The sequence below is a fragment of the Simochromis diagramma genome, unplaced genomic scaffold (assembly GCF_900408965.1).
Source record: "Simochromis diagramma unplaced genomic scaffold, fSimDia1.1 OVJJ01000205.1, whole genome shotgun sequence".
In the NCBI taxonomy this organism is placed as follows: Eukaryota; Metazoa; Chordata; class Actinopteri; order Cichliformes; family Cichlidae; genus Simochromis; species Simochromis diagramma.
The window spans coordinates 5,918,743-5,930,956 of NW_024386782.1; the positions used below are offsets into that span (position 1 = coordinate 5,918,743).

The 12,214-nt window shown below is 38.9% G+C and overlaps 1 protein-coding gene across 1 annotated transcript in view; it reads right to left on the reverse strand.

Annotated features, from left to right (window-relative positions):
• Positions 1-12,214, reverse strand: part of LOC120725590 (pituitary adenylate cyclase-activating polypeptide type I receptor-like) — a 44,851-nt gene that overhangs the window by 8,831 nt on the left and 23,806 nt on the right. The window contains exons 4-9 of the mRNA XM_040018619.1: positions 9,429-9,529; positions 8,936-9,033; positions 8,518-8,650; positions 6,819-6,972; positions 626-686; positions 429-498 (exon numbers count right to left, since the gene is read on the reverse strand). Coding sequence (XP_039874553.1) covers positions 429-498; positions 626-686; positions 6,819-6,972; positions 8,518-8,650; positions 8,936-9,033; positions 9,429-9,529 — 617 coding nt within the window. The remainder of the gene's footprint in view (positions 1-428; positions 499-625; positions 687-6,818; positions 6,973-8,517; positions 8,651-8,935; positions 9,034-9,428; positions 9,530-12,214) is intronic.

Sequence of the window (12,214 nt, forward strand, 5' to 3'; positions counted from 1 at the left end):
TGCCAGAGATGTTCATTTCTACCAACTCACTGAAGTAAAGTTATCTTAATTAACTAGTTAAACTTGTTCCAGGAACAAATGTGATTTGCAAGAAAACTTCTGCCAACTTCTGTCTCTCAGTATGTTGGCAAATATTTATTAACCTTTAGCTTTGACAAAAGAAAATCTGACATCAAAGGATTTAAAAGACAAAACCACCAATACATATTTCTTAACAAGCTCCTAAAATTTTAAAACATCGCTGGTATATTATTTAATATTTCATGATCACTGCCCCAAGGGCCACAAACTTGCACTTCCTCTGCCTGAAGAATCCCACTTTAGTGTAAAACTTCCTCATAAAATTTTAATTGTAAATCTGCCACCACAAAACAAAAAACCAGACAGGCAAGTTTATCAGGTACTTGGTGTTTAACTCCTATACTCACCAGCAGTGAGGCTGTTATTGGTCCCTTAATAATCCACCAGATGCCAACATTGTCTGTGTCATCCCAGCAACTGTAAAGCCAAATGTAATGTCAGTGCAATACTAAACCTACAAAAATAGATATAATAGTTCACATGGACTGGCAAGCTGCTTTAAATAAAATGCAGAAATATGAAACTAAGAACAGTAAAAACATACCCTCTGTCATCATAGAAGAATCTGGTCAAAACCCACAGTATGAGAACTGTAGATGGGAGCCCTATAACGTAAGGGCAGGAATTAATTATGCATGCTCTGTTTATCTGTCAAGTAAAATCAATCCGAACATTGCTCCAGACCAAACGCATCTGTTTGCTGCATATTTTTTTGTTGACAAGCATAGAAAATATTAAGTTGACTCTGTGTATAATTTTTTTCCATGCTACTTGCATCTGTTTCATGCCAAAAATAAAAAAGGAGTACACAGAGAATAAAAGCAGGAGACACGAGAGAGCAGGATAGTAAAGCCGGAAAGAAGCTGATAAGACGCATCAGAGCCACCGTGGTTACAGTCTGAGCACCACTCGTGTGCACACACGTAAACACACCTCAGGTGCTTTGTGTAAAAACATTCAGGACAAAAATATTTACATATCTTCACATATTCATCTGTGTAGTTTCATATTTTTTTAAGCATTATTATGGCTGTTATTGTTGTAACTTTGTATAGGGAATATCACAAGCAATCTATCACCAACCCAACATCTGTTGTCCAGGTATAAAATATGATAATTTGGGGGAACAGCTGAATTTATTAAGTAATCATCCTTTTATCAACAGCTGAAACTGCTGCGCATTAATTCTTGGGTGAAAATAATGCAAATAAGGAAATCCTGGGTTTTCAGTAATAGCGGTTCTGTTTTTTCTTTTTCTTACCAGGTTATATCACCATGGTAACTTGTGGGTCATGTTCAACATTAGACAGGTGAAATCACTGCCTATAGATTAATCGACTATGCAGAAGACTGTGTAAACATTCCCAGAACATGATAGTAAAATGATCTAAGTCAAACTGGGATTTCATTTGACAAAATGCAATCTTGGAACCACTGATGATCATCTGACAATGATTTAGCTCTTGAGATCTTTGGAATCATTTACATTTGTAACTAATGTTTGGTGCACACAAGCTAAATGATTGAGCTAATAGGCTAGCCACTGGGTTCCCTGATGAGCTCCGCTCATCTTTATGGGGAAATTATGGTTCACCAATGGCAGTGTGGGCAGCCTGTGATCAGATTAGGTTGCTGTGGGTCCATCAGGTGCAGAGAATAGTAAACTTCTAGCACACGAAGATGATTTGGGGAAATTTGTGGAATTCTTTTGAACTTCTACCTTTTTGCTACCTTCCCTGTCCCCGCCTACTCATAAACCGATCAGCAACGAACACACTCATCCATGTCAAGCACCATGCAGCATGGATTTTGGACGACTGTCGGGAGCATATTTACATAGTTTGAAAACCCCTCTCCGTGGACAAATCCCTCCATAAATCGAAACAATCAGGGTAGCATAAACTAAGCATGACACAGGCTCTGCTTCTATGCCACAACACTTCCATCAAATTTTGCTTCCTCCTTTACACACTGCTTCAAATCACACCATGAATGTTTCAGAAGAAGTCTGCACAGTTCTCACCACATTTTTCTTCAAGTCAATCTGATCTATAAAGAGGACAGAGTCATTTTTCCAAACACAGAGGAACTTGTGTAATACTTCTGACTGAAACAAGCTCTGTCTTGAGCTGGCCTTAAAGCCGTGTATTCTCATTGTTATGGGTACTTTCCCCTATGTAACCCTCTGAACATAGGCAGGATTCACAACAGAGTCCAGTATCAGCACTGTGTATAGCTCCCAAAGCCTCATCTTAAACCTGAATCAGTGGTGAAAGATGCACGATTAGCCATTTGTCCATGTTTTTTCCCAACATGGAGGAAAAAAAACAAAAACTACGCTTCAGAAAAGGCAGCAAAAAAAGCAGGAGACCTTGGGCCTGATGTCTCACCCCATTTCTCTCTGACGGAGGAGGGGACAGCAACGCTTTCATGTCACCTTTTTTGAGTGTAGAGTGAGCGATGAGGTGATTCAAGTTGAGTCATACAGTTCAGAAGGACAAAACAAAAACACTGTGATGTGACGTGGTGCTGTATGTGTGCATGTTTGCACTTCAGTCTTGCGTCGCTGGTTACCGTTGGAAATAAATCCTTGTAAACAAAACTTCACAACAAATTCAGCACTGCGGTACACACATCCACATACATTTAATAAATGTATTCCTTAATGATAAACGGGTGATATTAATAAGGCTTACACAGTCTGCATTTTTGCCAGCTGGCTCAAGAGAGCTTAAAGTGCACACAGCATGTTTGATACTGCACTACTGTACAGTGCTCCTCCACTCACACGGCTCAGGAGCTGAACTGGTTGCACTCCATTGCTTTCAGACTGTATTATGTGCCTAATCAGTTTTTTCTAATATCATAGTTTGATTTTCCTTGTTAAGAATCAGTCACTCTGCTCTCTGTAAACCTTTCACATTACTGACTGGTCAGATGCCTCCATTTCCGCCTCTTCCAGGGAACCACCCTTGCAGCTAGATTGGGAAGCTGTGGACTAACTTATTGAAATTATAACCACCTTTGTGTGACTGATTAGGCTGACTTACTGATATCTGGGTAAGACAAGAGAGAGGGGAAAGATATCCTGAGTATGTTGTACCTGCTTTGAAGCACAGCCCCAGGAAGCATTCACAATTGTAATTATGACTAATCTCACAATTAAGAGATCTTCTCCAAAAGGTTAAGGAGGTTGTTAATCAGAGATAAGCTACCTGGTGTAACTTGTGCTATTTTATTAATAATGACATTTAATATTGTCCCATGCCCATGAATTCAGTGCTATTCCATTTTTAAAATTAGCAGTTCAGGCTTATAAAGCAGTGCTGCTGTGAATTGGAGCTGGAAAAATGATCACGGTTCAAGTGCAAGTTCCCAGACGAGATGTAGAATCAACTGATCTCGGGCAGGGATTGACAGCGGTGGAGGATTTCACTTTCCTCTCTTAACTTCCTGTCAAAGCAGCTGAGCAGCAGTTGCCAGCTGCAGCATCCTGCTCAGCGTGACTCACTGTTTGCATGTGGAGCACCTTTAACAACAACCTACAACTGAGACAGCTCACAAGACCTGACGTGAAATCATAATAATGTCTGCCTGAATGCTGATGACCTACCTCTTCTTTTATTACACTGGCGCGGCGTGCTTGTAGCCCTCAGGGTCAGATCTATTTATATCTTACCATAAATTCCATTCATCGCCTTATCAGAAATATCCCTGCCACCGTGTGTGAATGCAGCATTGCACTGGCATGCAGCGGAGGATTTAAAAAGCCCATGTGGCATGAAAGGTTTTGTTTTGCCAGCTGGACATTGCCTAAAAGTTTCAGGTAAGTGTGTTGCTGTTTCTCACCTTCACTGCTGCACTTAACAAAAGTGTCTGCCTAGCTCTGTGTGGCTGGACTAAGCTGCTATATTTTGGTAACAGGAACCATATAAGACTGACAGGAGCGGTGGAGCTTGAGATTACAGGCTTGAATAGGAAAATATACAGCAGCATGAAACAAACAAAACAAAAAGACAGTGGGATGGGAATGGTAAGACAATGGAAAACACTTGGCTTAGGAACAAGGGATGAGAAAACATGGAAACCTCTCAAAACATCCATAGAAAGCTAAAAAAAAAAAAAAAAAAAGACGGGAGAGAAAATAAAAGGGGGGGTCGAGGAAAACAAGCGCTACACTCATCTTTAGGGCTGTGCTGCTGCCTAAATAAACTGCTACCAGGATTTTGGAGGCTCAGTTCTTGTGTAAAAATAGATTTCCAACCCAGATATGAAGATAACGTGTGATAATACTGACTTTAACCCCTTAACACCTAGTGCTTTATATTAGATACATGAGTTTTTGTAAGCGTTTGAGGCTTCTATCATCAGTTTAAATTTTTCCCCTGACAATTCTAAATAAATTGTAAAATAAATGTCAAATTAATATTATGTTTTTGTCAAAAGGTCCAATACACTCTCTCACTTCAAAATTTATAATTTTCTGGGAATAGTTTTGGCTTTAAAGGGTTAATCCATTTAAGGCACTGAAAGGGGTTTTCATACTGTTCCCCTGTTATCTCATATTCTGCAGCTGAATATATTAAATTGAGCACATCCCAATGTGCAACTGATGGCACTTATTCTCCAGCAGCATCATTTACGAGAGACAGAAAAGCAACAAGACGCCTTGACTTTAAATCAGCAAAAGCCACGATGGAAACATTTGTTTGTTCTTGAAAATTATTCCTTTACCTACATTACTCTGATGTTTTAGAATAAAAAAAAAATCATGTATTTATTAAACTTTCAGTGGATCTTAACACATTTTGCTTTTACACGTAAATAACAGTCAATTTTTATTTTTTATTTTTTACTTTTTCTTCATTAAGGAGTTAATATGAGTGAATCTTTGACAGGTCCTTCAGGCATTTGCTGGCAAGCCTGTAAACGTCTGACATGTTTGCTGCAGGACCTTTAGCAGATGTGGCCGATGATGGTGTCAGAAACAATGAGGAGTGAGACCTCAAGTGAAGAACTTGCCATAAACAGAATTAACAATGGGCTGGCTGCCTGGAGAGATGACGATGATGATTTGCACTGGATCACACTTCTCTGGACTTCGGAAAACCATTGAGAGCTTCTTTGAAATGGAGAAACCAAAAATATACAGCTAATGATAAGTTCTTGATGTTTTACTGGGTATTTTTTTTAACGTGTAGTTGTGTAAGCTAGTTAGTCACTGTATAATATGAGCAGTACTGTGTGTGGAGGTCAAAGTGGCTTGCTAGCACCGGTCGAATATTTAATAGCAGCTAACATGCTAACTGCTGTGATTTCTCCGCTTACCAAAAAAATATCTTTTAATGATTATTTTAATCACTTTTACATCTTTTAATGGGCTCTGACATGTGATATTTTAACGGTTAGATGAGCTGTTGCTGTTGCTGTTGTGTATTTGTCAGGCTATATGATGATCAGCTAGTGTAGCTCTAGAAAAAACATGTAGGGACCTTTTGTGTGACTCGAGGCTTCAATGCTACTTTTACCTGGAAACACCGATTCAATTATTTATCAAGTATTTCCATTTTTTAAGTTCACAGGCATCCTGTTTGTAAGGATACAGTCTCTTCAAGTCGGAAAATATTGCTCATTCAAATCAATCATTTATAGTGTTTTTCTCACACACAGACACATCCGGGATGTAGCGAGAAAACCAATCACTGTTGTAGGCTATGACCACAATTTTACATTTTTACATTTTTAAAATGTATGTATTACATTTTCCTCTTTCACTATCCTTCTTGAATACTGCTTATTGAACAGTTTTAGTTTTTTAAAGAGTACCACTAAATAGATAAAGTTTGTGAAGTGCCTTTTTTTTAACCAATCCCTCCCTGCCTATATAAAATATTTGTTTTTAAATGCTGCAATCTATTTAACAAGTTAACATCATACGGGTGTTAACAAAGGGTGTTTTCCCATATTATTCAATTGAATTTCAATGTATTTTGCACAGTGCAAGCTGTGGAAAAATTTATTTGGATTTCTTTTAAATTACCCAAAGTTACACACTACTAAAAAAAATTTCTTTCCTGTAAAAACTTTAGTTTGTACCCCTTAAAACACAATGAAATCCCATTTAATTCTAGGAGAATTACACTTTTGTGTAATTAAAAAATAATCTGTATTAATTTGTGTAACACAATTATAGAGGCTGTGCTTTTGTACACAGAAACAAAGGAAGCCTGTATTTTAATTTGCCCATTTGACATGTTGGTGCAAATTGACAATATTCCAATGTGAGCAAAAACATCAAGTCATGGGACTTATAAACATATACAGACAAAGGACAAAAGGTGTTAATTGACTGTTTAGGATAATAAACACACTGTTCAGTAGTCAAAACTGCAAAACAAGGCAAAAAATTTTTTGACTTTCTAAGCATATTTTCAGAAAAGCAAATTGTTTGTCTTTGCATCCACAACTGAGCTTATTTGTAACAAAAAAAGAAGTTTTTCTACCATATTTATAGCACCTCCCCTTTCAACTGAGCCTCTGTGTTCTATGGCCCTGTCTCTATTTCACCAATATTTGCTTTATCGCTAGAGCTGATCATGATTAACAAATGATTTTAGATAACCCTTTTGAATATTAATCTGTTTGTGGGTCACATTTTATTCTGTTTTTTAGTGTTTGTGTTGGAGCTACAGTGTGTGATTGTTTTTGTAAAGACAAATTCAGTCACTCTTACTCACCCCATCCAATCAGGATATACCACCAGAAGTATTTCCTCTGTGAGACGAAGGTCAGAGCCAGCAGCGTCTGCAGATACATGCCCTCCACCAGCAGCCAGAAGTAATTGGCCAGGATGCTGAACTGGAAGAAAGCCACGGCTGACTTGCACGCTTTCTATAGAGAGGAAACAACAAAACAAAGTTAGAAAAACTGGATGTGTCATCATTTAACATAAAAATACATCTTTTTGTGTAATAAAAGGGAAGGTAGTGACAAAAAAATATTTGATTCTTCTTCTACTTTTGCTATGACTTCAACTGAAGTCAATCAAGTACAAAGAAATACAAAATAAGCACCAAGGAACTCAAACCAATTAAAAAAAAGACAAAAATAAAATACCTAAATAGTCACAAAATCACAATTTGAGAAGACTTGCAAAAGAAATTAAAATTTATAAAACAATAAAAAAAGGAACACAAAATTAGCAAAATCTAGAGATATAAACCAACAGGAAGATGTGCAGTACATAACCACAAAAACACACAAAAGTGTAAAACCAGCACCAAACAATAAGTGAACAAAGATAAACAAAAAAAAAAAACCCACAAAGATACACAAGAGAATAAAAACCAAAGATGACAAAAAAGCATGGACACAGAGACCAAAACATGCAATAAGGAACAAACACAAAGGCTGTTTTTTAAAATCAATTCATGAAAAAAGAAACAAACCTTTTCTCCGAATCCAACACACACATGTGCAAAAAAAGCATATTCAGTACATTCTATATAAGGAGATCCTGATACAAAATATATACAGGACTGAAGTGTCTGTATTCCTGTTCACTCTATAACCTTCTGACTTCCAGCACATGAATGAATCATGCCACCTGCAGAAGTCGTCTAATGACACTGCAGTGGTTGGGTGTATTAGGGACAGGGCTGGAGTGGGAGGTGATGAAGAGCTATGTGTAGTACTTTGGCAGAAAACTACCTCCTTTTGAAAGACAGCCACTCAAAAGAGATAGTGGTTGATTTCCGGTGACTAAGCCAATTAGCATGATGGGTGACTGAAGCAGTGGACGGCTACAGGTACTAGGGTGTTCACATGAATGACAGATTGGATTCTATTTTTTGAGGAACCTCAGTTCCTCCGGTGTTTGAGGCAAAACGGCAAGACCAATTTTTAGCAGCAAGTGCTGCTGTCTGCTTGGAGGGGTGGCATCTGTGCCAGAGATGCCAGCAGGAACAACAAATTCATCAGTGGCCAGAATCTGGAGGCGTTTGAGTCACAGAGGGACAGGAGGGCATTGACAAACTATTGTCCATCATGGACACACCCACTCCATTTCACACTACAGAGCCAACAGAGTTCGTTCTCCCTCAGACCCCACTAACATAAAGACCACTTCAGGAAATCATTCCTACGGTTATACCTTCATCTATCTATCTATCTATCTATCTATCTATCTATCTATCTATCTATCTATCTATCTATCTATCTATCTACTGTAGATTTAAACCTATATTTTCTCATTTTTCCAATATAAAAAAAAAAATCTTAAATTGTTGCTAAAAGATTTCATCAGTCTAATGAGAGTATTTCCCTCTCATCGTTTTGCCACGTGTCTTCCCCTCCTCGTTCTCTGTTTCCACTGTTAACTCAATCACACAGCATGTGGGAATCTATTTTGATGCAAACATCAATTAGAGCCCTCACCGTGGACATGGAGCAGTGGTCCAGGGTCTCATCAGCAAACAGCACGGTGTCTTTAATGAAGACGGCACTGGCTCTCAGGATGAAGGAGGCGAACAGGTTGATGTGGATGTAGTTTCTGGTGCAGCGGAACTTCCTGCGTAACAATAGCGTAAAGCATACACTGCATGTAAATTAATATTTCATAAGGCGGAAGAAGAAGGTAAACAACTTCATGAATTTGCATGTGTAAGATGATTCATAATCCTCTGTACTACAAAGGCTCTTTGAGGCTTTATCATCTGAATATATGCATATTTTCCTAAAATTATAAGATGCTGTCCTAACCACACAAATCCTGAATGTGTCTACATCATAGAAATTTCCCCTTTTATTGGCCTTTTGTGGGTGCAGATAGTGGTGTGTGCCGCTCTGGTCTAACCTGAAGGCTGCGAACACCACGATGGCTGTAATGAGGGAGATGAGTGACGTGGCGTAGCCTACGGTGTAAACCTGTCTGAAGGTATAAAGGTAACTCGTCTGGAGACAGGAAAACAGAGAAACCGTTAGTTTAGAAAAATATCAAAATAAAAGTCTGAAGCTGTGAGTCTGACTCAGATTGCTGCAACTTCAAGGGTTCTTTCTTTATAAGATTCATGAATGAATAATAATTTATTTAAGCTTTAGATAGAAAAAGCAGTAATTATGCTGAAACACTGAAAAAGATGTACTTTTAACTGTGTGGTTATTTAAATATATAAACAATTTCAGGACCTGTAATTTCCCATGAGTTGTTTACATTTATTCCTGGAACAAAGGTCCTCACAGCTAACTACAAATAGGTCTGACATAAAAAGGAAACAGCGATAGAGGAAGCAGAAACAATATGTTCATCCTTCATTGACTGGCATGATTACAACCACAACTCCGTATACCTCGGACTCAGGCTCGCTGTCGTCACTGAACATGCAGGCCTCGTCATAGGGTGGATACATTTCCGACCAACCATCTGCTGTACAGTTCCTGTAAACATACCCTAATGTGGGGAATCCAAAGAGAGAGAACGCAAGGAGAAGGTTAATTTCAAGTGTTTCAATCGCACAAATATATGAATGTTGTTCTTTTATTATTTTTTGTGCCCTTCCTGACACAACCCCAAAAGGATTGGTGTTTCCTTCCAGGAATAAACCGGAGATCTTTTTGTTTGCAAGGGGAATGTGCAAACCACTTGGAGCCACTTTTTCAGTCTCAAGAATGAAAGCGGCAATTTCAGTTCAGTTTATGGGTCACATAACACCTGCATGGGAACCTGTAAATAACACCTTCAAATTGTTTCTTTCTTATAAAGACATATAACTACCTGCTGAAAATGTTCACATGTAATGCACCATGCATTTGCAAAACATGTTGATGAACACCCTGAGATCTCAACGATGTTCAGTCAGTCTCCTGACCATGAGCTTTCAACACGATGCTTGGGTGAAACTGCTAAATGCCCTCTTTCTCTACAATTTTGGCACTTTTTAAATCCCTCCAGTGGGACAGTCTGATGGGCTAGTTCTGGCCTACAGGCTGTTTGTTTGACAGCCCGGGTTTAGAAGCTCAGTGAACCTTTTTGTTACACCAAGTGTCCTTTTCTGTCTTGGTTTTCAGTCTTTTCATACATTTTACAACACAACTGACTGACAATACGAGCTATTTTAAATCTACCTGAATTAAAATGTGTTATTCACATCTGTTTTTGTTGTGAAATGCTGTTGAAATTACACTCTGGCTCCTTTGGTCGAGTTTAACTTTTAGGATTTTTGAAAAGTGAAGAAAAAGGTGTTGTATGAAACCTACTGAAACCTACTGAAACTCTGCAGGTATATTTTCCTTTTTAACTTTCAGGGCTAATAACTGCTACACCATTATCATCTTTTAATTTCTTTTTCTCCATTATATTTGAAGCAAATCCTCTACTCAGTCTATTGAAGCTCACTTTGGTCTCTTCCAACCTCTTTTGGAAATATCTGGTCCTTTATCGTCTAAAGTCTCCTCTGTGCTTTCTTCTGAGAATATATCTGTTGTTCAGCACAAAGCAGCAGTTCACAGTGATTTTTGACTAATGACACCAAAAGCAACACTGTGAGATGGAACAGAAGTTGCTGGCTGGACAGTTAAACAATATGCAGAACCTCATCCATAATCTCAGGGCAGCCTATTTTCACACTGCAGCAGTTTTTTCACAAAAACATATCGAAGAGACGTACTTTAAGTAAATGATATGCTTCCCAGCAGCTGTGTAAAGGGGGAAAAAATAAGAATATTTAGAAATTTGCAAAATGCTTGTGAAACCATGAGCTGATTAATTCCTTTATAATTAAATATTGAATCATAATTGCTTTACAAATCAATCAAATCAATTTTCCTGTAGACTCCTGGTGGAGCATAGGGCCACAACAACCCCATGCCAACGGACTCTGTTCTGGGCCGTTCTCTTCAGCTGGGTCCACGTCATTCCGGCGGCCTTCACTTCGCTCTCAACAGATCTTCTCCACGTCTGTTTGGGTCTCCCCACTTTCCTTTTTCCTTGTGGGTTCCAGTCCAGTGCTTGCTTTGTGACGTTGTCGATTGGTTTTCGAAGTGTGTGGCCTATCCAGCCCCATTTTCTCTTCTTGATGTCTTGACCGACCGGGTTCTGGCTGGTTCTCTTACACAGGTCTGTGTTCGAGATCTTCTCAGGCCATCTGATGTTGAGGATGTGTCGAAAGCACTTGTTGATGAAAAGCTTACCCGGCTCGCTGAGGAGGCAGAAAAGACTGGCCTGAAGATCAACGTCAGAAAAACAGAGGTGTTGCGGCTGAACAACCAACAAGAACATCCACAGCAGCTACAGGGAAAAGACTTGGTGGAAACTGACTGCTTCATCTACCAAGGAAGCATAGTCAACAGTGATGGTGGCGCAGATGAAGACATTAGGAGCCAGATCAACAAAGCAAGGCTTGCATTCAACACCCTGTGACCCATCTGGAACTCCAAAGCCTTATCTCAGCGCATCTTCAACACTAATGTGAAAGCAGTCCTCCTGTATGGGTCCGAGATGTGGCGGGTGACCAACACCACTACCAGCAAGATCCAGATTTTCATCAACAATTGCTTTACACACCTCATTTTAACCTACAAGCTTTAAGTCATCATTCCGGTACACTTGCACCAGTATTCCTTCTCTGAGACTATTTCAGTCCATCGTGCTTTGAGTCAAAAAACGTTTTATTCTTTTATGTCCACTGACGTCTGCTTTTGGTTAAAGTTCATTTGGATACAGCGGGTGACAGGAGAAAGTCATCTGGTATTTGTGGGACTGTGTATTTAAATATCGTTGCCAGAGATAGCGCATAGGTAATAGCAGAATTGCTGTTTAGCAGAACAAAGATGCATAAAAATACATGACAGGAGGGTTTTTTTCTTTGTTCGTTATTTCCTCTGAGCAAACCGACTGGAGTCCAAATGCTGCAAACTGTGCAGCTGAAAGCAAAACCTCTTGTTTGTTTGGGTGATCAGCAATTCAGATCATAATGAGCCGTTATTTCCATCAAGGTAAAGGAAGAAAAGAGCATTACTCGTTAATTAATGTGGCTTTCCCTCCTCTAATGATCCTGTAACAATACAACAGACCAATATTTCTGTCTGTGTGCGTCATTTTAAACGTTTACTTGTTGTCCTATAAGGACCAGTTTAA